This window comes from Nannospalax galili, unplaced genomic scaffold, assembly GCF_000622305.1.
Source record: "Nannospalax galili isolate Female #2095 unplaced genomic scaffold, S.galili_v1.0 scaffold1623, whole genome shotgun sequence".
NCBI classification, from domain to species: domain Eukaryota; kingdom Metazoa; phylum Chordata; class Mammalia; order Rodentia; family Spalacidae; genus Nannospalax; species Nannospalax galili.
In genome coordinates, this window is record NW_008349082.1 from 722,529 (window position 1) to 749,111 (window position 26,583).

General features: G+C 49.2%; 2 protein-coding genes across 2 annotated transcripts in view; both read left to right on the forward strand.

Annotated features, from left to right (window-relative positions):
* Atp1a3 (ATPase Na+/K+ transporting subunit alpha 3) overlaps positions 1–20,073 on the forward strand; it is a 34,284-nt gene extending 14,211 nt beyond the window's left edge. Inside the window, exons 9-23 of the mRNA XM_008846437.2 lie at positions 2,680–2,878; positions 2,956–3,065; positions 3,159–3,293; positions 6,982–7,174; positions 7,461–7,636; positions 7,719–7,855; positions 8,905–9,055; positions 9,436–9,604; positions 16,037–16,191; positions 16,276–16,399; positions 17,597–17,742; positions 18,104–18,234; positions 18,850–18,951; positions 19,236–19,327; positions 19,680–20,073. Of these exons, the coding sequence (XP_008844659.1) occupies positions 2,680–2,878; positions 2,956–3,065; positions 3,159–3,293; positions 6,982–7,174; positions 7,461–7,636; positions 7,719–7,855; positions 8,905–9,055; positions 9,436–9,604; positions 16,037–16,191; positions 16,276–16,399; positions 17,597–17,742; positions 18,104–18,234; positions 18,850–18,951; positions 19,236–19,327; positions 19,680–19,708 (2,049 nt within the window). The 3' untranslated portion in view covers positions 19,709–20,073. The remainder of the gene's footprint in view (positions 1–2,679; positions 2,879–2,955; positions 3,066–3,158; positions 3,294–6,981; positions 7,175–7,460; positions 7,637–7,718; positions 7,856–8,904; positions 9,056–9,435; positions 9,605–16,036; positions 16,192–16,275; positions 16,400–17,596; positions 17,743–18,103; positions 18,235–18,849; positions 18,952–19,235; positions 19,328–19,679) is intronic.
* A 6,113-nt stretch (positions 20,074–26,186) lies between these two features.
* Positions 26,187–26,583, forward strand: part of Rabac1 (Rab acceptor 1) — a 3,864-nt gene continuing 3,467 nt past the window's right edge. Inside the window, exon 1 of the mRNA XM_008846438.3 lies at positions 26,187–26,344. Coding sequence (XP_008844660.1) covers positions 26,289–26,344 — 56 coding nt within the window. The 5' untranslated portion in view covers positions 26,187–26,288. The remainder of the gene's footprint in view (positions 26,345–26,583) is intronic.

A 26,583-nucleotide genomic window follows, 5' to 3' on the forward strand; every position in this document is an offset into this window, starting at 1 on the left:
TGGCAATGCACGACACAGTTGCACTCACATACATGCAGACAATACACTCATACACACAAAATAAAAATAATAAATAAAATTATTTTGTGTGTATGAGTGTATTGCCTGCATGTGTGTAAGTGCACCTGTGTCATGCAATGCCCAAGGAGGTCAGAGGAAGGCGTCAGATCACCCTGGGACTGGAGTTACAGACAGCTGTTAGCCACCATATGGATGCTGGGACTTGAACCCAGTTTCCTCTGCAAGAGTAGCCAGTGCTCTCAACCACTGAGCCATCTCTCCAGCCCCGTAAAATAAATTTTGAGTTGTTTAATTTATAAAAACATCTTGTAACATTTATTTTTGTGCGTGCACGTGTGCCATGGTACACAAATGAGATCAGAAGACAACTTTAGGCAGTCTGTTCTGTCCTTCCACCATGTAGATTCCAGGGATCTAACTCAGGTTATCAGGCTTGGCAGCAAGTGCTCTTACCTACTGAGCCATCTCACCAGCCCAATAGGTTAATTTTTTAAAATAAAGTAATACTCTACCACTCATACCCAGTCATCAGTGCCCACCCCAGACATATGTAGGATTTTCACTTAAATACGGTTCCCTGTCTCCCTCTCCCTCTCTCTCTCTCTCTCTCTCTCTCTCTCTCTCCCTCCTCTCCCCTTTTATTTTTTTATTTTTTGATGTGTTTGAGTGTATTGCCTATGTGTATGTAAGTGCACCTGTGTCATGCGATGCCTGAGGAGGACAGAAGAGGATGTTGGATCCTCTGGAACTAGTATTATGGATGGTTGTTAGCTGCCATGTGTGTGCTGGGAATTAAACCCAGGTCCTCTACAAGAGCAGCCAGTGCTCTTAACTGATAAACCATCTCTCCAGCCTCCCCCTCCTTTTGTTTTTTAAAAATATATTTGTAGTAATTCTTTGAGAATTAATTAATTAATTACATATGTATTTTGACCATATTCACGCCTAAATCCTCCCTGTAACTCCTCCCAGAGCCCCCTCCCACCCACCTCCTAACTTCGTGTCCTTTTTTTTTTTAACTCACTGAGTCCAATTAGTGCTGCCCATCTATGCAGAGTTATGGGGCCGTCCACTGGAGTATGGTCAGCCTACCAGGAGACGACACCCCTGAAGAAAACTGACTCTCCTCCTCCAGCAGCCATCAATTGTCTATAGGTCCTCAGCTTGAGGGGGGAGGCATCCTTTTGTTTTTTTGAGACAAAGTCTCATTGTGGTCCAGGCTTTCCTGGATGTCAGTATGTAGCATAGGCTGCCCCCAAACTTGTGGTAATCCTCCTGCATCAACCTCTCAAGTGCTAAGGGTGGGCACAAGGTATAAAACAACCACCTGGTAGAAGAGGCCTCCTCCTCCTCCTCTTTTTCCTCCTCTTCCTCCTCTTCCTGAAGCTCTCCTGACTTATTAAAAATGTTTATAGACAAGGTCTCCCTACAGTCACAGTTGGCCTGGAATTCACTATATAGACCAGGCTGGCCTCAATCTCACAGAGATTTGCCTGCCTCTGCCTCCCCAGTGCTGGTATTAAAGGCATGTACTACCATGCCAGACTTTCCTTCTGACTTTTTGAAACAGGATCTCACAATGTGGCTGAATCTGGCCTTCAACTCGCTATGTAGTAGCCTAGGCTGGCCTCAAACTCACGTTCCTTCTGCCTTAGCCTCTTGAGGACTGAGATTACACATGTAGTCCACCATGCACAGCTGGTTTTCTTCTTTCCTTGGCTCACGGTGCTGGGGGTGGAACACAGGGTCTCATGCATGCTAAGCATGTAGTCTGAACCCCGCTATACCGCTAGTCCCCTAAGTATGGTTTTCAAGGCCCAAAGATGAGACCATCTTAGAACTACTACTCTGTTCCAACATCCTTTTAGGCAACATGTAAATCCAGACTGTGATGGGTCAGCATGTTCAAAACTACCACGTATCAAAGGCTTTTTACATACACAGTGTCTACCCAAAGGGCCTGCCTCTTCATGAACACACCATCTCAGCTGCCCCAGATTAAGTCCCAAAGAATTCTCCTCATGACCTCATTCAGCCCCCGTGCCCCCCAACAGGAAGCCAGCTCTAAATCTGACTTCTAACAGCATAGATTAATTTCACCTTTTCCCAAATTTAAAGCCAATGGAATAACTCTCATGAGTGCCTATCTTGATCTGCTTTGGGGGCTGGGGCAGTCTCATGTAGTTCAGTCTAGTCTTGCACGAGGAATCCTGCCGCCTCAGCTTCCCAAGTGCTGGGATCACGGGCATGCGTCACCACACCTTGTTCTTATTTGGCTGTTTTTACTGAACAACACGTTACTGAACTTCCTACGTGTGGTCGTAGACAGCAATGGTTTATTCTTTTTCCTTGGTAAATACTATTCTGTCTTTGATTCCCTAATTTATCCTTTCTGCCTGTGGTAGACAGTTCAAGTGTTTTGAGTTTGAGTTTCTTGGTGCTGTGAACATTCTACTGTGTGTTTGGGGGGATGGGGACATCTGAATCTGTTTCTCTTGCTCTGCACCTGTCACACACATTGCTGTTTGATACTTGTTCCACGGTCCTGGTTGAAACATAGGATTCTTGCAGAGGCAGGGCAGGTGGGCTATGGACATCTGTGTGGCTCAACTACCCCTGCTGCTCCCTGAAGCACCCCAACCCTTGCCGGTCCACCAGGTGTGTCTGACGCTGACAGCCAAGCGCATGGCTCGGAAGAACTGTCTGGTAAAGAACCTGGAAGCTGTGGAGACCTTGGGATCCACATCCACCATCTGTTCAGACAAGACGGGGACCCTAACCCAGAACCGCATGACAGTCGCCCACATGTGGTTTGACAACCAGATCCACGAGGCTGACACCACTGAAGATCAGTCAGGTCAGTGGGGTCCCAGGGTGGGGACTTGGGGCACTTGGCCCTGGGGAACCCATTGACCTCACATGCATCTCCTTCAGGGACATCTTTCGACAAGAGTTCACATACCTGGGTGGCCCTGTCCCACATTGCCGGGCTCTGCAACCGTGCTGTCTTCAAGGGTGGGCAGGACAACATCCCTGTGCTGAAGGTGGGTGAAGCTGCCTGAGTAACCCCCCCCCATACACACACCTGTGTCACCTGATCTGTACTTCTGACTGACCTGGCTCTCTGCCTGCTGCAGAGGGACGTGGCTGGGGATGCCTCCGAGTCTGCCCTGCTCAAGTGCATCGAGTTGTCCTCAGGCTCTGTGAAGCTGATGCGGGAGCGCAACAAGAAGGTGGCTGAGATTCCCTTCAACTCCACTAACAAATACCAGGTACAAACACCAGCTCTGGAGGCACTGAATGACTCTTCCCGGGAAGATATAAAGGCCCAAATGTCTATTTGGGCCAAGCGTGGTAGTACATGCCTTTAATCCCAGCTCTTGGGAGGCAGAGGCAGGCATAATGGCATATGCTTGTAATCCCAGCGTCTAGGAGGTGGAGATAAGAGGGTCAGGAGTTCAAATCTATCCTCAGCAACATAGCAAATTCAAAGGCCACCTGGGCTATATGAGACCCTGTCTCAAAACACCAAAAATAAACAAAAGAAACATTTATTCAGCCCAGAGGGAGGCCAAAGAAACAGTTCCATCCACATCAGCTTGGTGAAACCAATGTGTTTATAAGGCTTAATTTTAGGCATGGGGGTGAGGAATTACTTACAGGAGCATGGGGTGACTCACAAGCAGCTGCATCAAGGCTAGAGAGATGGCTCAGCGGTTGAGAGCACTGGCTGTTCTTGCAGAGGACCTGGGTTCAGTTCCCAGCACCCACATGGCAGCTAACAACCATCTATAATTTCAGGTCCAGGGGATCCAATGCCCTTTTCTGGCCTTTGCAGGCATTGCATGACACAGGTGCACTTACACACACACAGGAAATACACTCATACACACATAATAAAAATATAAAATAAGGGCTGGGTGTGTGGTGGTGCACACTTTTAATCCTAGCACTCAAGAAGCAGAGGGAGGTGAATCTCTGTGAGTTCAAGGCCAGCCTGGCCTACATAGTGAACTTCAAGCCAGCTGGGGCTATAGGGAGACCCTATATATAAAAGACGAAAAAAAAAAAGGGCCTAAGAGTTCTTTTTTCGAAAACAGTGGTCTTAAAAGCCCCCTCCCAGCATGGGTGATGACTCATGGCAGCTACAGCTACATTACTGGGGTCCCAGCTCCCTGGTGGCTGGGGACAGCAGGAAGGGCCTGGTGGCTCCCCCTCCCATCCTTGCATTAGGCAATGTCAGCAGCTGACCACCATTAATGTAGGCCTAGCATCACTGTTTGGTTCTGCTTGCTTCCCAGCCATGGCTGTGGGTCAAGGTCTTCTGAGCTAACCACAGGAACCCCGCCCCAGGACTGTGCAGGCCACATCAGGCCTAGAGGAAATATCTACATTTCCCCATTGGGACAGCTTCTCTGTGATACTCAGATGTAGTCACCTGTGTCCCACTCATCTTTTAGGAGCATGTTTCTCCTTTGTACAAAGAGAATGATGCTCATGAGAGTGGGGGAGCGACAGAGCAGTGAATTCAAAAGTGAGAGACTACCCATGGCACAGGCCTTTAGTCCCAGCGCTCAGGAGGCAGAGGCAGGCGGATCTCTGAGTTCGAGGCCAGCCTGGTCTACATAGCAAGTTCCAGGCCAGTTGAGAGGTGCAGGCATGAACACCCTGCAGTAGAGGGTGGGCCCCAGCCACAATATCGACAGCAAATTTCACGCGTTTTTTTAGATGGTTTTGAGCGTCTTGGCCCTGTGATAGGTGCTGAGGTGCACAGAGTAGTAAACACAACAGTTAAGCCCCTCCTCTCTGACACTCTAGTGTTGAAAGACAAACAATGACAAAAGAATGTTGGAGGGAACCCAGCAAGTGGGACAGGGAGAGCAGTCAGGTCACAGGCAGTGTGTGCAAAGGCCCTGAGGCAGGAGTGAGCTTGTCTAAACCACAGGCAGCCATATGACAGGACTTGTGTATACTGAACCATGGAGTCCCCAAGGGCTGTGGAGGAGACCTGGCCATGACTCTGAGGGAAGAACAAAAGCCATGAGAGGAAGCACAGGCGGGAAGATAGGGCTTGACGCATATCCTTTTAAATAGCTTCATGAAGCCACAACTCACATGAGCCACCATCTATTTTAAAGTGTATAATTCAATCGTTTTAGTGTCTTCACAGATACAGGCAGCCACCTACATAGTCAATTTTAGAACGATTTTATTACCTCAGAAAGAATCTCTGCCCCCCCACCTTAGCTTCCACCCTCCCCCTCCTCCTCCACATCCCACCTCCAGTTTCAGTAAACACTAACCTACTTTCTGTCTCTGTGGATTTGTTTGTTCCGGATGTTTCATGTTCTGTTTTGCTCTGCATGCTTTTCAAGATCCAGCCATATGTCCATCAGTACCTCACTGCTTTTTTCAAAATGTGTTGTTGTATATGTTTGATGGTAGGGGGTGTGGAGGTCAGAGACCAGAGAACAACTCTGTCAAGTAGATTCTCTCCTTCCACATGTACATGGCTTCTGGGGACCAAGCTCAAGTAGCCAGGCTCACACATTTAGCCTCTGGGTCATCCTGCCAACCCTCCTTTTTTTTTTTTTTTTTTTTTTTTTTGAGACAGGGTCTCCCTGTAGCCCCAGCTAGCCTGGAACTTGCTATGTAGACCAGGCTGGCCTCCGACTCACAGGGATCCACCTCTGCCTCTGCCTCTGCCTCCCAAGTGCCAGGATTAAAGGCGTGCGCCACCATGGCATCTGTTTTCTTTCTTTTGTTGTTCTGTCTGTAGCCCTGGCCAGGCTGGAACTCATGGTGATCTTCTGCCTGAGCCTCCCAAGTGCTGGGATTACAGATGTGAGCTCCCACACCCAACTGCTTTCTTCCTTTTTAGAGAAGATAATATCCCTTTGTGTAAATACTCCACATCTTGTTGATCCTTTCATCTTTTGATGGGCATTTGTTTAAAAGGGAAACTATTGAACTCTTTGCCAGAATGGCTTCATCTGAGTTCGAGGCCAGCCTGGCCTACATAGCGAGTTCCAGGCCATTTTTCACTGACTCACAGTTTCTTTTTAATTTTTATTTTTTGTGGGGCTGAGGATGGAACCCAGGGCCTTGCAACTGCTAGACAAGTGCTCTACCCCTGAGCCACACCCCAGCCCCTCACTGGGGGATTCTAGGCAGGTGCTCTACCCCTGAGCCACACCCCAACCTCTCAGTGGGGGATTCTAGGCAGGTGCTCTACCACTGAGCCACACCCCAGCCCCTCACTAGGGGATTCTAGGCAGGGGCTCTACCTCTGAGCCACACCCTCAGCCCCTCAGTGGGGGATTCTAGGCAAGAGTTCTGCTGTTAAATGATGGCCCCTCTTGGTTGCTGTACAGAGAGTACAGGCCAAGTTTCCAGTGAAAGTAAATGGTTATCCGTACCAAGAGCAAGGACAGCAGAAGGGAGCGAGAAAAGGTCAGATTCTGGGACTACTTCAGGCAAGCTAACAACCAGATCTGACTAGGAGTTAGATTTGGACTGTGAGGGAGGTGAGACAAGGCAGAGACAGAAAGCGTGTGATACAAGGACAGATGGGATTTCTGTGGGAGATACAACGGGGACAGAGAGTCAGAAAAGGGCAGGTTGAGCAAAGATCTCTCAGAGAGTTGAGAAACAGGTAATAGCCTCTCTAGAGTTTGAGCTGAGGAGGTAGCTCAGGGGTAGAGCACCAGCTTAGCATGTGAAAGGCCTTGGATTCCATTCCCAGCGCTGAAGAAAAAAGAAAAAAAGAAGGGAGGAAGGGGAAAAGGGAGGAAGGAAGGGTGAGAAGATCTCTCTCTGGTGTGGAGAGATAGAGGCTGTGCTCCTTGCCAGTCCTGTCTTGTCCTGGCACCTGAGGCCCTGTGTGGGCCTGGAAAGGTGGGTGCAGGCAGCCTCTGGGTCCCTGCATGGCTCAGACATCGTGTCCCTGTTCTGTTGCAGCTGTCTATCCATGAGACTGAAGACCCCAGTGACAACCGATACTTGCTGGTGATGAAGGGCGCCCCTGAACGCATTCTGGACCGCTGCTCCACCATCCTCCTGCAGGGCAAAGAGCAGCCGCTGGATGAGGAGATGAAAGAGGCCTTCCAAAATGCCTACCTGGAGCTTGGTGGTCTGGGCGAGCGTGTGTTGGGTGTGTATCACCTGTGGGGAAGGGACAGGACTAGCTTTAGGGACCCTTTAGGGTCAAGGATAGGCTTGATGCTTTCCTGAGCCTGGCTCAGAGCCAAAATGCACCATGACTAAAGGAATGAGAGAATGGGATCGTTGCTAGGAAATGAATGTTGATTGACTAGCTGACTGTGTGGGGAGACTGACTGCTGGAGAACCAGATAGCTAGCTAGCTGGGAGCCGTGGGGAGCAGACATGGAGGCCCTGAGGCTGGGCCCTCATGTCCCCGTCCCTGTCCCTGTCACCAGGTTTCTGCCACTATTACCTGCCGGAGGAACAGTTCCCCAAGGGCTTTGCTTTTGACTGTGATGATGTGAACTTCACCACAGACAATCTCTGCTTTGTGGGTCTCATGTCCATGATTGACCCTCCCCGGGCCGCCGTCCCTGACGCTGTGGGCAAGTGCCGAAGTGCAGGCATCAAGGTATGTCCTAGGGCAGCTGGGGGATGTGAAGGCAGGGGCTGGTGCTGGAGGCTGGGCCACCCCTAAAACACAATGCTTGCAGGTCATTATGGTCACTGGCGATCACCCCATCACGGCCAAGGCCATTGCCAAAGGTGTGGGCATCATCTCCGAAGGCAACGAAACTGTGGAGGACATTGCTGCCCGACTCAACATCCCCGTGAGCCAGGTCAACCCCCGGTGAGCAGTCATTCCCTCCCCAGACCCTACAGAGCCATCAGGATGATCACCATCCGGACTCTGCCCCATCCAACCACCCTCTTCCTTCCTGGGACCGCCCCCGCCCCATTTGCTCAGAGCTTGTGTATGTTTGTTGTCCTTCACATGTAAGGGCAGCAGCCAGAGGGGTTGGGAAGGTTGAGTTTACCTCCTTTTGTTGCTACTCACCACTGTGTAACCTTGAATAAGTCAGTTAGGCTGCCTGAGCCTTAGTTTCCTGTTTGCTAGGGGTACTAGGGCTGGGGGTATGGTTCAATGTTGAGCCCTTGGGTAGCACACACATGCTCTGGGCTTGATTCCTAGGACTGCCCCCAAACAATACCAATATAAAGTAAAATAAAGCCAAGCATGTTGGTTGGTGCACTTTTATAATTTCAACAGTCAAAAGAGGAGGCAGGAGAATCACGAATTTGAGACCCTGTCTCAAAACACCAAGGGTTAGAGATGTAGCTTAGAGAAAGAGCTTTCCTAGAATCCGCCCAGTGTGGAACTGCTGGGAGCATGGCTCAGTTGGTAGAGCACCTGCCTAGAATCCCCAGGGAGGGGCTGGGGTGTGGCTCAGTGATAGAGCACCTTCAGAAGAATCCACTAGGGAGGGGTTGGGGTGTTGTTCAGCGGTTAGAGGTTGCCTAGTATTATAAGAGGCCCTGTGTTCTATCTCCAGCACCACTGGGGGGGGGGAGGAAGGGAAAGGCTACAGAGGTGCTGTTATGAATAATTAAACACTTGCTTTATAAACATTGAACCAAAAGATTCAATCAAGTCTCACACTTCTCTGCCTCTCTCTGTTCCTGTCTGTCTCTGTGTATTCACGTTTTTCTGACTTCCAGCTTTTCTGTTCTCATGTCTGACTCTCTCTGTCTCCTATTACTTACTCATCTGTGTGCCCCAACTTTAGACCCCCTCCTCTGACCCTTCCATCTGTACTCTGTTTTTTCTGTCTCTGCTCATCAGGCACTCCCCCCGCATTCCTCAATGACCTCCACCACTGTTCTTTCTCCTTTTTCCAGGGATGCCAAAGCCTGTGTGATCCATGGCACTGACCTCAAGGATTTCACTTCTGAGCAGATTGACGAGATCCTGCAGAACCACACTGAGATCGTCTTTGCCCGAACCTCCCCCCAGCAGAAGCTCATCATTGTAGAGGGCTGTCAGAGACAGGTGGGCACCCCAGTTTGAGAAAGGATGGGGTCTAAACCCCTAGGTCAAAGGGAAGAGGGCTGGGGTCTAGATCCTGGGTCTGAGAAATACAGGCTGGGTCTGGACCCCTGAGTGTGAGGGAGGAAGGCTGGGGTCTAGTCCCTGGGTCTGAGGAAGGAGGGCTGGGGTCTGGATCCCTGGGTGTTGGGGAGGAGGACTGGGCCTGAATCTCTGGGTGTGAGGGAGGAAGACTGGGGTCTGGACCCTGGGTCTGAGGGAGGAAGGCTGGGGTCTGGACCCCTGGATCTGAGGGAAGAGGGCTGGGGTCTGGATCCCTGGGTGTGAGGAAGGAGGTCAGGGTCTGGGTCCCTGGGTTTCATCCTCATTCTTTCTCCTTTCAGGGAGCCATTGTGGCTGTAACTGGTGATGGTGTGAATGACTCCCCTGCTCTGAAGAAGGCTGATATCGGGGTGGCCATGGGTATTGCTGGCTCTGATGTTTCCAAGCAGGCTGCTGACATGATTCTGCTGGATGACAATTTTGCCTCCATTGTCACTGGTGTAGAGGAGGGTGAGTTGGCCAGGGCTGGGGACTGAGTCACTGCCAGAGTCTCTAGCAAGATGAGAAAACAAGGCAGAGGTGTACTGGTATACAAGGCTGCAAAGTGGAGGTCACGGGGCAGGAGGGGTGGATTTGTTTCAGGTCCCTGTGTCACCCAGCTCTGGTATAGTCTGGTTTGTTTTTGAGACGGGTCTCAATATGTAGCCCAGGCTGGCCTGGAACTCACTAGTAGTCTCATCCTTCTGAGTGCTGGAATTATAGGTTTGAGGCACAACTGGCTGGATTTTGTTTCTGGGTTTTTTTTTTGTATGTGTGTGTTCGTGTGTGTGTGTGTGTGTGTGTGTGTGTGTGTGTGTGAGGGGGTAGGGGTGGGGCTGTTATCTGTTTGTTTTTGACACAGTCTCGATGTAGAACCCTGGCTGGCCTAGAACTTGCTATGCAGACCATGCTGACCTCAAACACAGAGATCCACCTGCCTCTTCCTCCTGATTTGCTAGGATTACACACCGAACCTAGTTTTAACAGATATATAGTAACATAAAAATTGTACATATTAGCCAAATGTGCTGGTTTACACTGGTAATCCCAGCACTTTAGGAGGCTGAGACAGGAAGATTGTCATGAAGTTTGGGGCCATCTGAGATCACATAACAAGATCCTGTCTCAAAAAGGGGAGGAGGTGCTGGAAAGACAGGTCAGTGATTAAGAGCGTGCATTGCCCTTGCAGAGGATGAGTATAGTTCCGAGCACCCACGTCGGTGTCTGACAATTACCTGTAACTCCAGCTCCAGGGGATCTAATGCCTCCTTGGGCACTTACCCGCACAACCTTCCCCCGTAAACACATAAACATAAAATTTTTATTTATATTTTACATGCATGAGTGTTTTCCCAGTGTGTATGTAAGTGCACCATGTGCATGCAATACCCACAGAAGCCAGAGGAGGGCGTCAGATCTGGAACTGAAGACACAATTTTTTAAAAATTAATCTAAAAAAATGCTGGACAGGGCCAGGGGTGGTGGCTCATGCCTTTAATCCCAGCACTCGGGAGGCAGAGGCAGGCAGATCTCTGTGAATTTGAGGCCAGCCTGGTCTACATAGTGAGTTCCAGGCCAGCTGGGGCTACAGGACAGTGAGAGCTTATGGGAAAAGACTGCTATCAAAGCCCAGTTGAGCATATGAGCATAGTGGCATGTACCTGTAATCCTAGCACTTAGGAGGTAGAGGCAGGAAGGTCAGGAGTTCAAGGCCAGTCTCTGCTACATAGCAAGTTCAAGGCCACTCTGGACTACATGAGACCCTGTCTCAAAAAAATTATATATGAAAATGAGTTGCTGGGCGGTGCTCTGATATATACATATACATTGGTTACTGATTAAGTCGGGTTAAACATATCTGTCTTCCCCATTATCGCTTTTCCATGGTGGGACTATCCAATGTCCTTTCTTCAGATCTTTGAGACAGGCAGTGTATGTGATCGATAGTCACCCAGCTGTGCAGCAGCACACCAGCTTCCTATATCCATCATTTGTTTTTTTCTTTTTTGGTGTTGGGGGTGGAACCGATGGCCTTGCATGTGCTAATTCAAGCTCTACCACTGAGCTGTATCACAGCTCCTTACTCCTAATTATAACTTAGCACCCAGTAATTAACTCTCCCCAATGTCCCCCCTCACTCTCCCCAGAGTCGGGTAACTGTCATTCTTCTCTCAACTTCTAGATCAATTCTTCTGTTTAATTATGTGTATGTGTGTGTCTGTGTGTGGGTATGTGCATAAGCAAGTGCAGGTGCCCTCAGAGGCCAGAAGAGGGCATTGGATCCCCTGGAGTTGGAGTTACAGGCAGCTGGGAAAAGCCCAACAGGGGTGCTGGGAACAGAACTTGGGTCGTCTGCAAGAGCAGTACACACTCTTAACTGCCAAGTCATCTTTCTAGCTCCTTTCTCTGGATTTTTGAGAAGGTCTCAAATATGTAGCCCATGCTGGCCTTGAACTTATAGCAATCCTCCTGCCTCAGTCTCCTGCGTACTGGAATTACAGGTGTGTAACAGCACATCTGGCTGAGATGAACTCTTTTTTTTTTAAATTTTATTTATTATTTTTATTTTATGTGTATGTGTGTATTGCCTGCATGCAGGTAAGTACACCCGTGTCGTGCAGTGCCTGCGGAAATCAGAAGAAGCTGTTGGATCCCCTGGGACTGGAGTTACGGACAATTGTTAGCTGCCATGTGGGTGCTGGGATTTGAACTTGGGTCTTCTGCAAGAACAATCAGGGTTCTTAACTGGTGAGCCATCTCTCCAGCCCCTGAGATGAACTCTTGTAGATTCCATACTTGTAGGTGATCCTGTGGTACTTGGGCCCCATGCCTGGCAGAATGACTTTCAGTTGTATCTGTCCTGTCACAATTGATGGGATTTCATTCTTTTTCATGGTCAAATAGTATTCTATTGTATATCCATAGTCACATTTTGTGTATTCATCACTTGATAGATACATTGTTTCCATTTCTTGGCTCTTGTGACTAGTGCTGACCTGAACACTAGAGTGCAAATGTATCTTCAACAGACTGATGTCATTTTCTTTGACTATATACCAGGAGTAAGATTGCTGAATTATATGTTACTTCTAATTTTGGAGGTTTTTTGTTTCCATTAGTGTGATTCTTTTAAAAAATATTTTATTTATTATTTTTATTTGATATGTATGAGTGTATTGCCTGCATGTATGTAAATGTATCTGTGTCATGTAATGCCCAAGGGGGTTAGAAGAGGGCATCAGATCCCCTGGAACTGGAGTTACAGATGGTTGCTAGCCACCATGTGAGTGCTGGGAATCGAACTCCAGTTCTCTGCAAGAGCAGTTAGTGCTCTTAACTGCTGAGCCATCTCTCCACCCCCCAAGTTTTGGAAATTTTTAAAATTGCAGTTATTTATTTATTTATTTATTTATTTACTTATTTGGAATGCTCGTGTGGACATCAGAAGATAACTTGCGGGAGTTGGTAATCTTCTACCATGCGAATTCTGGGCCTCAAATTCAGGTCATTAGGCTTGGCAGCAATCACCTTTACCCACTAAGCCATCTTGCTGGCCCCTGGTCTTGTTCTTCCGAAATAAGGTTGCACCATGCAGCTATTTGGGTGCTAGGAACCAAACCCAGGTCCTCTGCAAGAGCAGGCAGTGAGTGCTCTTAGCCACTGAGCCATTTCTCCAGCCCTCACTACACCTCATTTACATTCTGACCAATGGTTCCCTTTTCTTTAGCACTTTTGTCTTTTTATTATGACCATCTTTTCTTGGGGTGATGTCATATCTCATTGCAGTTTTAATTTAATTTGTATTCTCCTGATAATTAATTGGTGATGTTGAATATTATTATGTATCTTTCATTTTTACTTTTTTATTTTATTTTTTAATTTTATGTGTATGCATGCATTGCCTGCATGTAGGTAAGTGCACCTGTGTTGTGCAATGCCTGTGGACGTCAGAAGAGGCTGTCAGATCCCCAGGACTGGAGTTACAGACAGTTGTTAGCTGCCATGTGGGTGCTGGGATTCAAACCCGGGTCTTCTGAAAGAACAGTGTTCTTAACCACTGAGCCATCTCTCCAGCCCCTCAGCTACATTTCTTATGCAGTCCAGGCCCACCTGCCCAGAGATGGTACTGCCCACAGTTTTATTTTGAGGCAGGCCTCACTATGGAGCCCAGGCTGGTGTTGAACTCAGAGATTCTCCTGTTTCTGCCTCCCAAGCGTTGAGATTGAAGGTACCAGCCCTTGATATTTTTAATTTATTTTTTTCCAGTCTTTTTAAGACAGGGTCTCCTTGTAGTCCCAGCTGGCCTGGAACTCCCTATATAGACCAGGTTGGCCACAATCTCACAGAGATCTGTCTGCCTCTGCCTCTGCCCCCTGAGTGCTGAGATTAAAGGTGTGTACCACTATGATTTTTACCAAGACAGGGTCTGACTGGATTGTCCTGGCTGACTTGAAATGTCACATCTAGACCAGGCTGACCTCAGACTTGCAGTGATTCTCCTGCCTTTCCCTCCCAAGTGCTGGGATCACAGGCAAGTGCTGGGATCACAGGCATGAGCCTCCACACCTGGCCTGTTTGTATATTCTGAGAAATGCCTATTTTAGTCTATCACTTTTTTTTTTGAGATAGTGTCTCATGTAGCCTGAGTTACCCTGGCCCTGCTATGTGGCCAAGGATGACCTTGAACTCCTGCCTCTCCTGTCTCCATTTCCCAAGGGCTAGGATTCCAAGTGTGCACCATGATACCTAGCTTGTACCCATTTTTAAAAATTGGGTTATTTTATTTTTAATGATTCCCCTGTGGCTCATGGCCTCTCGTCACAGGGAGAAGTCAGTGTGTGGGGCTGACTATTGCATTTTTTGAGACAGAACATGCATACTATGATGGATTTTTATATGCATAGACAGCCATGCAGCCACTAGATTCCAGTCAACAGAGAGAACATTGGAAGAGGGCTTGCCTAGCATCCTGGGTTTGATTCCCAACACCAGAGAAAGAGAGAGAGAGAGAGAGAGAGAGAGAGAGAGACAGAGAGAGACAGAGAGAGACAGAGAGAGACAGAGAGACAGAGAGACAGAGAGACAGAGACAGAGAGAGACAGAGACAGAGAGACCCAGCTCTCCATTCAACTGTGTCCCCTCCCAACCTGTATCCCTCACACACAGAAATCTCACTATCTTGACTTTTAGTCTCAGTGGGATTGTACAATATGACTACTTTTGTGTCATGAATATTTTTTTCATCATCTCAGTTTAGTAACCCAATATATGACCAAAAAAAAGGACAAATAGCTGGGCAAGCTGGGCATAGTGATACACACTGTAATCCCAGCACTCGGGAGGCAGAGGTAGGCAGATCGTTGTGAGTTCAAGGCCAGCCTGGTCTACGTAGTGAGTTCAGGTCAGCTGGGACTACAGTGAGACCCTGTCTCAAAAAGACAAAAAAAAATTATTATTTTTATTTTATGTATACCAGTGTTTACCTGCATGTATATAAATGTCATACATTGCCTGTGGAGGTCAGAAGAGGGCATTGGATTCCCCTGGAACTGGAGGGTTGCTAGCCACCATGTGGGTGCTGGAAATTGAACCCAGGTCCTCTGCAAGAGCAGCCAGTGCTCTTAACTGCTGATCCATCCCTCCAGCCCTTATTTTGATTTTTAACTTCATGGTCTATTTCAATGGAAAGATTTTTTTTCATTTTATTTATTTATTTTGTGTATGTACCTCTCTCTCTCTCTCTCTCTCTCTCTCTCTGTGTGCGTGTGTGCGTGTGTGTGTGTGTGTGTGTGTGTGTGTGTGTGTAGGTCAAGAGGATAAATAGGGGGAATCAGTTCTCTCCTTCTACTCTATGTGTCACGGGAATGGAGCTCAGGCTGTCTTGGCCACAAGTGCCTCTACCTGCTGAGCCATCTCGCTGGCCCTGGAAAGAGGTTTTATAACAGTTACTTTGTTTCTCAGTGAGTCTCATTTCCTTCTTCACAGGCACTGTGCCCACTATTGGCATAGCCTTTGTTCCCATACCTGCCAGTGGGTCCTCCTGCATGCCTCATCCTGCCAGAGGAGGGGAGAGCAGGAGAGGGAGGAAGGGAAGAATGGGTAGGAACGGGCCAGGGCCATCCTGACCTTGACTTCCATCCCAGGGCCCTGCGGAGAACTAGCTTCTTGCCTCAGAGCACCACAACATCAGTCTGAGATTTTATTTTTATTTTTTTAAGGCAGGAACTCATGTATCTAAGACCGGCCTGAAACTCACTATGTAGCTAAGGATGACCTTGAACTTTTGATCCTTCTGCCTCCACCTCCCAAGTGCTAGCATGCACCACCACACGCATTTTTGTCTGCTGGTAGAGATCAAACCCAGAGCCTCGTGCATGCTAGGCAAATGCTCTACCAGTTGAGCCATTTCCCCAAGCCTGTGTCTGATTTTTGTGAACCTGGTCTCTGGTGGACAGAAGCAGTCATTTCTTGTTAGTATAAACCTAGAAGAGAAGTTACTGGGTTGGTAGGTGTAAGGGGATGTTTAACTTTGATAGAAGCTGCTAAAGAGGTTCCCAAGAAGTGATGTGGTCGGACGTGCAAATGTAAGTTGGTAGGGATGATTAGATAGGATGCAAGGGGTTGAGGAGTAAGGATGTAAGCTCAATGGTAGAGTGCTTACCTAGAATCCATCAATAAGGGGCTGGGAGCGTGGCTCAGTGGTAGAGCACCTGCCTAGAATCCCCTGAGGTTCAGGATGTAGCTTAGCAGTAGAGCCTGCCTAGCATGCAGGAAACTCAGGTTCAAGTCCCAGCACCTCAAAACAAACAAACAAACAAACAAAAGAATGTAAGGACCGGGCAGGGAAGGACAGGACACGGGGCTGGTAGACTTCAAGCTCTGAGCCTCTTCCACCCCCTGCAGGCCGCCTGATCTTCGACAACCTGAAGAAATCCATCGCCTACACTCTGACCAGCAACATCCCCGAGATCACACCCTTCCTGCTGTTCATCATGGCCAACATCCCGCTGCCTCTGGGCACCATCACCATCCTCTGCATTGACCTGGGCACCGACATGGTGAGCCTGGCTGCCACTGGGGTTGAGAGCTTGGGGATCACCCTCACAAAAATTCTCTCTACTCACACAGCCTCTCCCACCCAGGTCCCTGCCATCTCCCTGGCCTATGAGGCTGCCGAGAGTGACATCATGAAGAGACAGCCCAGGAACCCACGCACAGACAAGCTGGTCAATGAAAGGCTCATCAGCATGGCCTATGGGCAGATCGGTGAGGGCTGCTGGAGCTCAGAACCATATGCTGGCCCAGCAGGGTGCAAGTACCCCTGGACTGAGGGCTCTAGACTGAGCCCTACCACCTCCTCTGCTGGGGGCCACATGGGAAGAGCTCTAGAAATACTGACCAACTGCCCCTGAGGGTGTCCCAGAAAGCAGAGCCCATGGGGCTTAAGCAACTCAATCTGGAGTCCTTTAGGATTTTTGTTTGTTTGCCTTGAGGCAGGGTCTCACCATGTGGCACTGACTGGCCTGGAACTTACAGAGATCCTTCTGCTTTCTGAGTGCTGCTGGGATTACAAACATGCCCCGACTTTAATTTATTTAATTAATTATTAAATTATTAAATTTAATTATTAATTTATTAAATTAAATTATTATTTAATTAATTAATTATTATCAGTAGCAGTTGTTTTGTTTTATAGTTTATTTATTTTTATTTTATATGTAAGTGTTTTGCCTGTATGTATGTCAGTGCACTCCTACATGCAATGCCTACGGAGGCCAGAGGAGGTTTCTTTGAGACAAGGTCTCCCTATAGCCCTGGCTGGCATAGAACTTTCTATATAGACCGGGCTGACCATGATCTCACAGATATCTGCCTGCCTCTGCCTCCAGGGTCTGGCATTAAAGGCGTGCACCACCACACTGGCAATTGTTGTTGCTGTTGATGTTGTTGTTACTATTATTATTAAACCCAGATCCTACATGCCAGGCAAGTACTTTACCACTGAACCATACCCCTAGATGCTCTCTCACTGGCAGATTCTAGGCATGCATTCTACCACTGAGCTATATCCCCCCTTTTATTTTGAGACACGGTCTCACTAAGCTGTCCAGGCTATCTTGACTCATTGTGTAGCCTAGCCAGGCCTTAAATTTTCAATCCCCCTGCCTCAGCCTCCTGAGTAGCTGGGATTACAGGCCTGCAGTGCTAGACCTGGCTCCACGACATCTCAGTATTCTGGCAACCTAGGTCAGGTGTCAGTGGGCCTTGGATCATCCATTTAGTGAGCCTCCTCCCCGAGGTCCCTAAGCACATAGCCATCTCAGGGGCTCACCACTAGGGTCTGGAGATGACATGGCTCAGGCAAGAAGACTGAAGTGACCTAAGCCATGTGAAGTTCTTAGGGGAGCACTGGGTGTGCTGACAGCCCTACCTAAGCCTCCCCTTGGCTCCCTTCTCCCCCAGGGATGATCCAGGCCCTTGGTGGTTTCTTTTCCTACTTTGTGATCCTGGCAGAAAATGGCTTCTTGCCTGGCAACCTGGTGGGCATCCGGCTGAACTGGGACGACCGCACTGTCAATGACTTAGAAGACAGCTATGGGCAGCAGTGGGTGAGTGGGGCTGGTTGGGAGCCTCAGGACCAGCCTAACTGCTGCTCCAAGTCCCGTGCTGGCCTCTCTGTCCTGGGGGCAGCATCCAGACCTTCTACCCAAACAAGGGACCTCCAGGCCCTCTTTCCTATGGCTGCCTGTCCCTTCAAAGCCTGGCTGCTTTTTGTTTTATTTGGAGTTGTGCAGAGTCCCTGGTCCCTGAGAATGACTCGCTGAACGTTTGTTCTTCCTTAAACACCTGCCTCTTTCTTAAGCCCCCAAAGGCTGTGAGCCCAAGAAGGAAAATACATCTAAGGTCCTGCCTAGCAGTGAAGGACTCTGGGGCTGTGGTCACAGATGACACCTTGTATCACTCCTGCAGACATACGAACAGAGGAAAGTGGTGGAATTCACATGTCACACAGCCTTCTTTGTGAGCATCGTGGTCGTCCAGTGGGCTGATCTGATCATCTGCAAGACCCGAAGGAACTCTGTCTTCCAGCAGGGCATGAAGTGAGGCCGTGCGGCTGCACCCCTTCATGTGTCTGTCTGTGTCTCCCTCTCATGCCCTGAGCTTTAGTTGTTTTGCCTCTGAGTTGATTTTCTTTCAAAGGGCACGTGTTTTAGATTCTAAGCCTGTCTCGGCATATGGGTGAAGGTGGGGGTGCTCCAGGTCCCCAGGTCTGCACTTTTTTACCATTGCTTCTGTGAGCCCATCCTTCTGTCTCTCTTTTTCTTTCCTTCCCCGTTCTCCCCTCTTTACCTGCCTCTTCCTTTCTTTCTACTTGAGACAGAGTCTTGATATGTAGACCAAATTAGCCTTAAACTTGTGGCAAACCTCTTGCCTCAGCCTCCCAAGGGCTGGGATGTGTCACCGATTCCTACATCTTTGTTGCTGTCCCTGTGTCTCTCTGTTTCAGACTTTTTCCTGTATCTCTTTCCTTGTGTCTCAACTTCTGTTCCACCCACTGCCTCTGTGTATTCATCGCTGTCTGCTGATGACTTCCTGTCCTGCTCCGTCTGCTTTTCCATGCATCTCTGAGTATCTGCCTGCCTCCATTCCTGTGGGCTGGGGATCCCTGGCAGCAGGGTGCTCTGGGTCTAGCCCCGCCTCTCCTGTGCCTCCAGGAACAAGATTCTAATCTTTGGCTTGTTTGAGGAGACAGCCCTTGCCGCCTTCCTATCCTACTGCCCGGGCATGGATGTGGCCCTTCGCATGTACCCTCTCAAGTGAGTACCCAGGCCGCCAAGGAGCTTCACACGCTGGCACCCCCTACAGAGCTGTGGGACATCCTCAGGGGCTGGCCTCAGCCTTGAATACCAGAACCACTCCCTCTTCTGATGCCACCATCTCCCCAGCATCCTCACAGAGGGTCACTCTGTAGAGCTCAAGCCCTAGTCAGGGTGCAGAGCACTCTTCTGTGGCAACAGAGATCCTACGATATTGGATACACCCTCCCCACCCCTGCTCTTGTGTCCATCACTCACATCTGTCTCCCCTCTTCTCTCTGCAGGCCGAGCTGGTGGTTCTGTGCCTTCCCCTACAGTTTCCTCATCTTCGTCTATGACGAGATTCGCAAACTCATCCTGCGCAGGAACCCCGGGGGTGAGGGCTGCGTGGCCAGGGACACAAGGCTGGGAGGGAGGGGTGGCTCAGGAGACCAGGGCCAGCTTTTCCCAATGCCTCTCTGTGTCTCCCCCTCCCATCCCTCCTCTAAACATGTCTCCCTTCCCTTTCTCTTTTCTTTCTTCCTGTCTTTCCCAGCCTCCTCTCCTTTTCCAAGTGTGACTGTGTGTCTTGAGATAGGTTCTATGTAGCTCAAGCTGGTCTTGAACTCCAGTTCTTGCTGTCTCAGCCTCCCAAGTGCTGGGATTCCAGGCATGCCAACACACCAGCTCTCTATATATCTCTCATTTCTCTTCATCTCTCACACTGTCCCTGTTCTTTGTTCTTGCAGGTTGGGTGGAGAAAGAGACCTACTATTGACCTCAACCTACCACGCTGCCCGTGTCTTCCCTGCCCCCAGCCCAGGACATCCCCCTCCAGTTCCCCCATTTTGTATTCTGGGGAGAGGGGCCCTCTCTCCCCGTGGCGCCGCCTCATCCCCCACACCTTGGTTACCCCTTACCTCTTCCTCTCTCCCCCCTCTGGCTGACTTGTCTCCCCCCACAGCCCCTGCCTCTTGCCTCCCTCCCTTTTCTGTGTTTCTCTCCCCTCTCTCCTTTGCATTCCTGCCTCCCCCCTATTCCCTTCCTGGGCTCTTTTTTACTCCCTTCAGCCCCACCCTCTGGCTGTTGCCATCTCCGGTTCTGATTCTGAACAATTATCAAATATATCAGTGGGGAGAGAGACACTGTGTATGTGTGTGATGCTTGCTGGCCTGTGGGTGGATGGGGTCCCCTCTGCCAGTGCATGATGCTGGGCGACTCGTGTGAGCCCATTTTACCTAGCTGGGATGTGGAATCTTAAGGCACAGAATCATGGATTTTGGATTCACCACACATTGGGATTATGGAATGAGCACAGGGGAGGAGAGGACTGGGACTTGGGATGACAGAGAGGGTCTTTTCCTGTGGAACCATGGCATTAAGGTGGTGACAGGGACTCACTGATGACCCTGTAAGTACTCTGCGTGTCCTAATTGTCATAGGTGTAAGTCACAAGGAGGGGAAGTGACTTGTTCATGGTCACAGAGCCATGGAGGTAACAGATCTGGGCTTTGGACTGAGGCTGACCAAGCTCTGAGTCACCAAGCCAGACTCCTTTTTCACTGAGGTCCACTTTCACACCAGCAAGTGCACAAAAGGAAAAAGAAATTTTAAAATTTTAAACAAAAAGTGCACCGATCTTAAGGGTACAACTCAGTAATTTTATTTATTTATTTTTTGGTCTTTTTGAGACAGGGTCTCCCTGTAGCCCCAGCTGGCCTGGAACTCACTGTGTAGACCAGGCTGGCCTTGAACTCACAGAGATCTGCCTGCCTCTGCCTCCCAAGTGCTGGGACTACAGGAGTGTGCCACCACGCCCGGCTATTTTTTTATTTTATGTGTATGCATGTATTGCCTGCTTGTAGGTAAGTGTACCTGTGCCGCGCAATGTCCAAGGAGGACAGAAGAGGCTGTCAGATCCCCTGGAACTGGAGCTATGGACAGTTGTTAGCTGCCATGTGGGTTCTGGGATTTGAACCCGGATCTTCTGCAAGAATAGTGTTCTTAATCGCTGAGCCATCTCTCCAGCCCCACAACTCCGTGATATTTAGATGACATTTGCTTGAGCTGAGGAGACTGCTCAGCCAGTAAATGCTCGCCCCAGAAGCATAAGGAACTGAGATAGGATTCCTAGCACCCACATAAAAAACTGGACTTTGGTGATGTACATCTGTAATCCCAGTGCCAGGGAGGCAGAGACAGGTGGATCCCTGGCACTCACTGACCAGACAGCCTAGCTGAATCAGCTATCTCCAAGTTCAGTAAGAGACCTTGTCTCCAAAAATAAGATACAGACGCTGGAGAGATGGCTCAGCAGTTCATACTGCTTGCTGCTCTTGCAGAGGACTGAAGTTTGGTTCTCAGCACCCATGTCAAGTGGTTCACAACCACCTGTAACTCCAGCTCCAGGGGACCTCTGCATGCACCAGTACACACACACACACACACACACACACACACACACACACACACACACAAATAATAAATCATTAAAAAATATCAGCCTTGGGACTGGAGAGATGGCTCAGCAGTTAAGAACACTGGTTGTTCTTGCAGAAGACCAGGGTTCGAATCCCAGCACATACATGGCAGTTAACAACTGTCCATAACTCCAGTCCCAGGGGATCCAACAGCCTCTTCTGTTCTCCGAGGGCATTGCACGACATGGGTGTACTTACCTACATGCAGGCAATACCCATACACATAAAAATAATTTAAAAAATTTTTTTTAAATCTCAGCCTTGCTGGGTATGGTGGCACACACCTTTAATCCCAGCACTCAGGAGGCAGAGGCAGGTGGATCTCTGAATTCAAGACCAGCCTGGGCTACATACTGGGATACTGCCTCAAACAACCAACCAAAGAAAAACAAATAAAAAGAATAGAAGATGAGCGTTTCTTCCTATTTCCAGCAGCACCAATGGTGGCAGCCCCAACCCGGGCACAATTCAAATGTGCATCAATAGGGACCAATACGCAGTGTTGGAGTCACAGATGTATCATGGAGTCACACTCAGCTTCCTGAGTGTGCTTTATAAGCATGCCACACCTGGTTCTTAAGCTATTTAACTTAAACAGGGTCTTGCTATGTAGGCCAGGTTGGCCTCAAACTTAGTGATCCTCATATTTCTGCCTCCCAAGTGTTGAGTTTACAGGCATATGCCGCCATGCTTAGCTCTCAGACTGCTTAACTTTACTGGAAACTGCCAAACCTATCCAAAGCTTGGTTTGGGCATTTTGCTTTCAACAGCTTATGAAAGTCCCTATCAGTTCCACCGTCTTGCCACCAGATGGCGATAGCAGCCTTTTAAATTTTAGCCATTATGGTTGGTCAATTAAGCCTCTTCCCTTAGGGTTAGGAGCCGGGAGTGCAGGCTGAAGGAGTGCAGCCGGCTTGTCAGCTCCCCAGTGCAGGAGTGTGAGTGGAGAGGACACCTCCGTTCTCTATGAGTGTGCACATGTCCATCATAAGACAGCTGGGCTGATGCTATGTGTGGTGGTAGCACATGCCTGTAATCACAGTTTTCCAAAGGTAGGGAGGCAGAAGGATCAGAGTCTGAGGCCAGCCTGGGCTACATAGTGAGACCTTGTTAAAGGGAAAAAACAAAAGGCCAGTAAAATGGCTCATCAGGTAAGAGCCCTTGCCACCAAGCCTGATAAATCAAGTTTAATCCTCAGAAGCCGTAGTGGAAGGAGAGAGCCAACTCCTAAAAATTGTCTTCTGACCTCTACATGTGTGCTATTGTGTGTGCATACACACACACACACACACACACACACACACACACACACAGCACTTGGGAGGCAGAGACAGGCAGATCTCTGTGAGTACAGGGCCAGCCTGGTCTACATAGTGAGTTCTTGGCCAGCTGGAGCTGCAGGGTGACCCTGTCTCAATAAGACCAAAAATAAATAAATAAATAAATAATCGATAAATAATCTATAAAAGGGGCCATGAGATGGCTCAGGGAGTGAAAGTGCTTACCACACAAACCTGATGACCTGAGTTCACGCCTCAGAACCCACAGTGGAGGGAGAGAACTAACTCCCATGTTATTCTCTGCCCTCCATACAAGCCCTGTGGTATGTATTCTCTCTCTCTCTCTCTCTCTCTCTCTCTCTCTCTCTCCCCCACACACACGCTCTCGGATATATTTTCTCTCTCTCTCTCTCTCTCTCTCTCTCTCTCTCTCTCACACACACACACACACACACACACACACACACACACACACACACTGATCATAAATAACAAAGTTTAGGGGTTCTTGTTTTGAGTTTTGTGGGTTTTTTGTTGCTGTTGTTATTGTTGTCAGGTCTCCCTGTAGCCCCAGCTGGTCTGGAACTCACTATGTAGACCAGGCTGGCCAGGATCTCACAGAGACCCACCTGTCTCTGCCTTCTGAGTGCTTGGATTTAAAGGCATGCACCACCATGCAAAAAATAAAAATAATAAAGGGCCTGGGGATGTGGTTCAGGTGGCAGAATACTAGCGTGCACAAAGCTCTGGGTTTGATCCCTAGCCCCACATAAACCAGGCATGGTGGCACACACATGTAATTCCGCCACATTTGTGAGGTGGACGCAGGAAGAGGTTCAAGGTCATCCTCAGCTACATAGAGTTCAAGATCAGTCTGGGATACATGAGACCCTGTCTCAAGAAAAAGAGGGGGGCTGGGGAGATGGCTCAGCAGTTAAGAGCACTGGCTGCTCTTAGAGAGGACCTAAGTTCTGTTCCCAGCACCCACATCAGTGGCTCACAACCATCTGTAACTCCAGTTCCAGGAGATCTGATGCCCTCTTCTTGACTTCCATGGGCATTGCATGACACTGGTGCACTTACACACATGCAGGCAATACACTCATACATATAAAATGAAAATAATAAACAAAATATTAAGAAAAAAGAAGGAAGAAAAAAACAGATGTCCAATATGGTGATGCATACCTACAATCCCAACACTTGGGAGGCAGAGGCATAAATTCAAGTCATCCTTGGAGTCCTGTGTGCTATGAATCCTGGTGATCTCAGGACAAAGCTAGCCCTGGGAGGGGTTGCATGGGCCTAGACCTCTCCTAGATACGCACAACAACTGCTTCATTCATCTAGTGCAGGGAAGGACACCAGCTTAGACAGATGGTACCACCATGGTACAGAGGGGGAGGAATTCCTTGCAGTCACACAGCAGGGACTATCAATCAGGTCTCGAGTTATTTGTGCTAACATCTCCCTCACCCCCACCCCCACCCCCCAGTGCCACTTGCTCTGGGAATCCAAGAAGCAGGAAGAAGGCTTGACTGGAGAGAGCTCAGAGCCAGGACCCATTTCTTGGTGTCTCAGGTGCCCTCCATCTCCCACCACCACTGATTCAGGATTCATCTGCCACAGGCCTTCTCCATGAGAGACCCCATTACCTCCATTCCTCCTAGGATCTCTGCTTAGGGTCATCCTTAAAGGTCTGCTGAGAGATCATACACTATCTCACAGGCTCCTATCCCAATTGCCCTGGTGCTCAGACCCCAGCTCCTAAAACTTCCCTTATCCAAAGCTTTTCCCACTCTTTCACTGAGCCAGCCCTTTTCTGCAACATCCTTGCCTCTGGATCCCATTTGCCTTCTCCCCTGAAGCCCTATCTCCCACCATGACAGCTCTAGGCCTGCGTAAGATAATGAAGGACTTGAGGATCGTGGGCTGGAAAAACTTTCACTTTGTTCTCATAAAGAAGCTTAGTGGTTCCCATAACAATCAAACCCAGATTTTCCCAGCTGGCCATGGGAAGATACTGCTGGAACTTGCCACCAACCTGGTTTGCAATATTTCTCTGACCCCTGTCTATGCAACTCCATCACTCTGAACTCAACTGTTGTCTAGTGCTTGGGGCTAACTGTACATCCACAGTCTTCTTCTGACCTTTATTTATTTATTTTTGGTCTTTTTGAGACAGGGTCTCCCTGTAGCCCCAGCTGTTCTGGAACTTGCTATGTAGACCAGGCTGGTCTTGAACTCACAGAGATCTGCCTGCCTCCGCGTCCCAAGTGCTGGGTATTAAAGGCATGTGCCACCACACTTGGCTCTTATTTATTTATTATTTTTATGTGTATGTTTGTGTATATGTAAGTGTACCTGCATCATGCAATGCTTGTGGAGGTCAGAAGGGCACTGGATCCCCTGGAACTGGAGTGAAGGATGGATGTTAGCTGCCATGTGGGTGCTGGGAACTGAACCCAGGTTCTCTTGAAAGAGAAGCCAATGCTCTTAACTGGTGAGCTATCTCTCCAGCCCCCTCTGACTTTCTGAAGCAAGGCTGGACTCCAGGTGCAACACCTAAACAAAATTACAAAATTTCTTGTTGGGTGTGGTGGCCCACACCTGTAATCCCAGCACTGGGGAGGTACAGAGAGGCAAAAGGGATTAAGATCAACTATACAGTGATCAACTGTATGCAGTGAGTTCCAGGATAGCCAGGGCTACCTGAGACCCTGTCTCAAAAAGTTAAAAAGGAGTTGGAAAGATGGCTCAGCAGTTCAGGCTGCTTGTTGCCCTTTTACAGGGCCAAAGTTAGGTTCCCAGCACCCAGGTCAGGCGGCCCACACCTACACACACGTAAATAAAAATAAATATTTTTTAAAAAAGAAAACACAGGGCTGGAGACTCAGCGGTTAAGAACTGATTGTTCTTGCAGAAGACCCAGGTTCAAATCCCAGCACCCACATGGCAGCTAACAACTCCAGTTCCAGGGGATCTGCCGGCCTCTTCTGTCCTCCGCGGCCATTGCACGACACAGGTGCACTTACCTACATGCAAGCAATACATTCATAAACATAAAATAAAAATAATAAGAAAAAGAAAACACAAAGCAAATCAATAAAATCCATCCCAAACTTGCTGAATCTGAATCAGAACATCTGAGGTTGTGACTCGCGAATTGTTTTTATTAAACCCTCTCGCGCCAGAACGACAGCTCTGCGCGGTCCCCCTTGGACCCACCACGGAAAATACAACGTCTATTTCTGCCATTCGAACTCTAGTAACATCCTCATCCTGAGTGCCCACCTGACCAACAGAACACTCCGCGCCTGAAATTACAATTCCCACAATGCCTAGAGTGGCCCACCGCTTTCTTAGACTATAACTCCCAAGGAGGTGTCTTGCTAGCCAGACCTCGCGCTTGACGCCCGTCCTGGTGGAGACCATAAGGACTACAACTCCCACAATGCTCGGAGGCGTAACTACGGCCCCCTACGGCTCAGAGCCGCGCCACGTCGGCTCCGCCTAGAGAGTCCGGGCTCGGGCGGGGCCGGCGGGACCTGCGTGGCTCTGGGCTGGTTACTGCGGGTCTACCCACCACGACGCGGACATGGCGGCCCAGAAGGACCAGCAGAAGGATGCCGAGGCAGAAGGGCTGAGCGCCACGTGAGCGAACAGGCTGAAGCCCCCAACCCGAGATGCGGGAGTCCCAACCCCCAACTCTCCAGGCCCTCGGTCTCCTCTTCAGGAACCCCGAAGTCCGGGCCCCCAGGCCCTCTCCTCCTTGAGTGGGAACCTGGAGTTCTGGCTCCTTCCCGGGACCCTTCCCCGGTGGAGCTCAGAGTCCTGTGTGCTGGGACCCGGGGTCCAGCCCCTCTCTTGTTCCCCGCGGGTGCTCCCCCCAC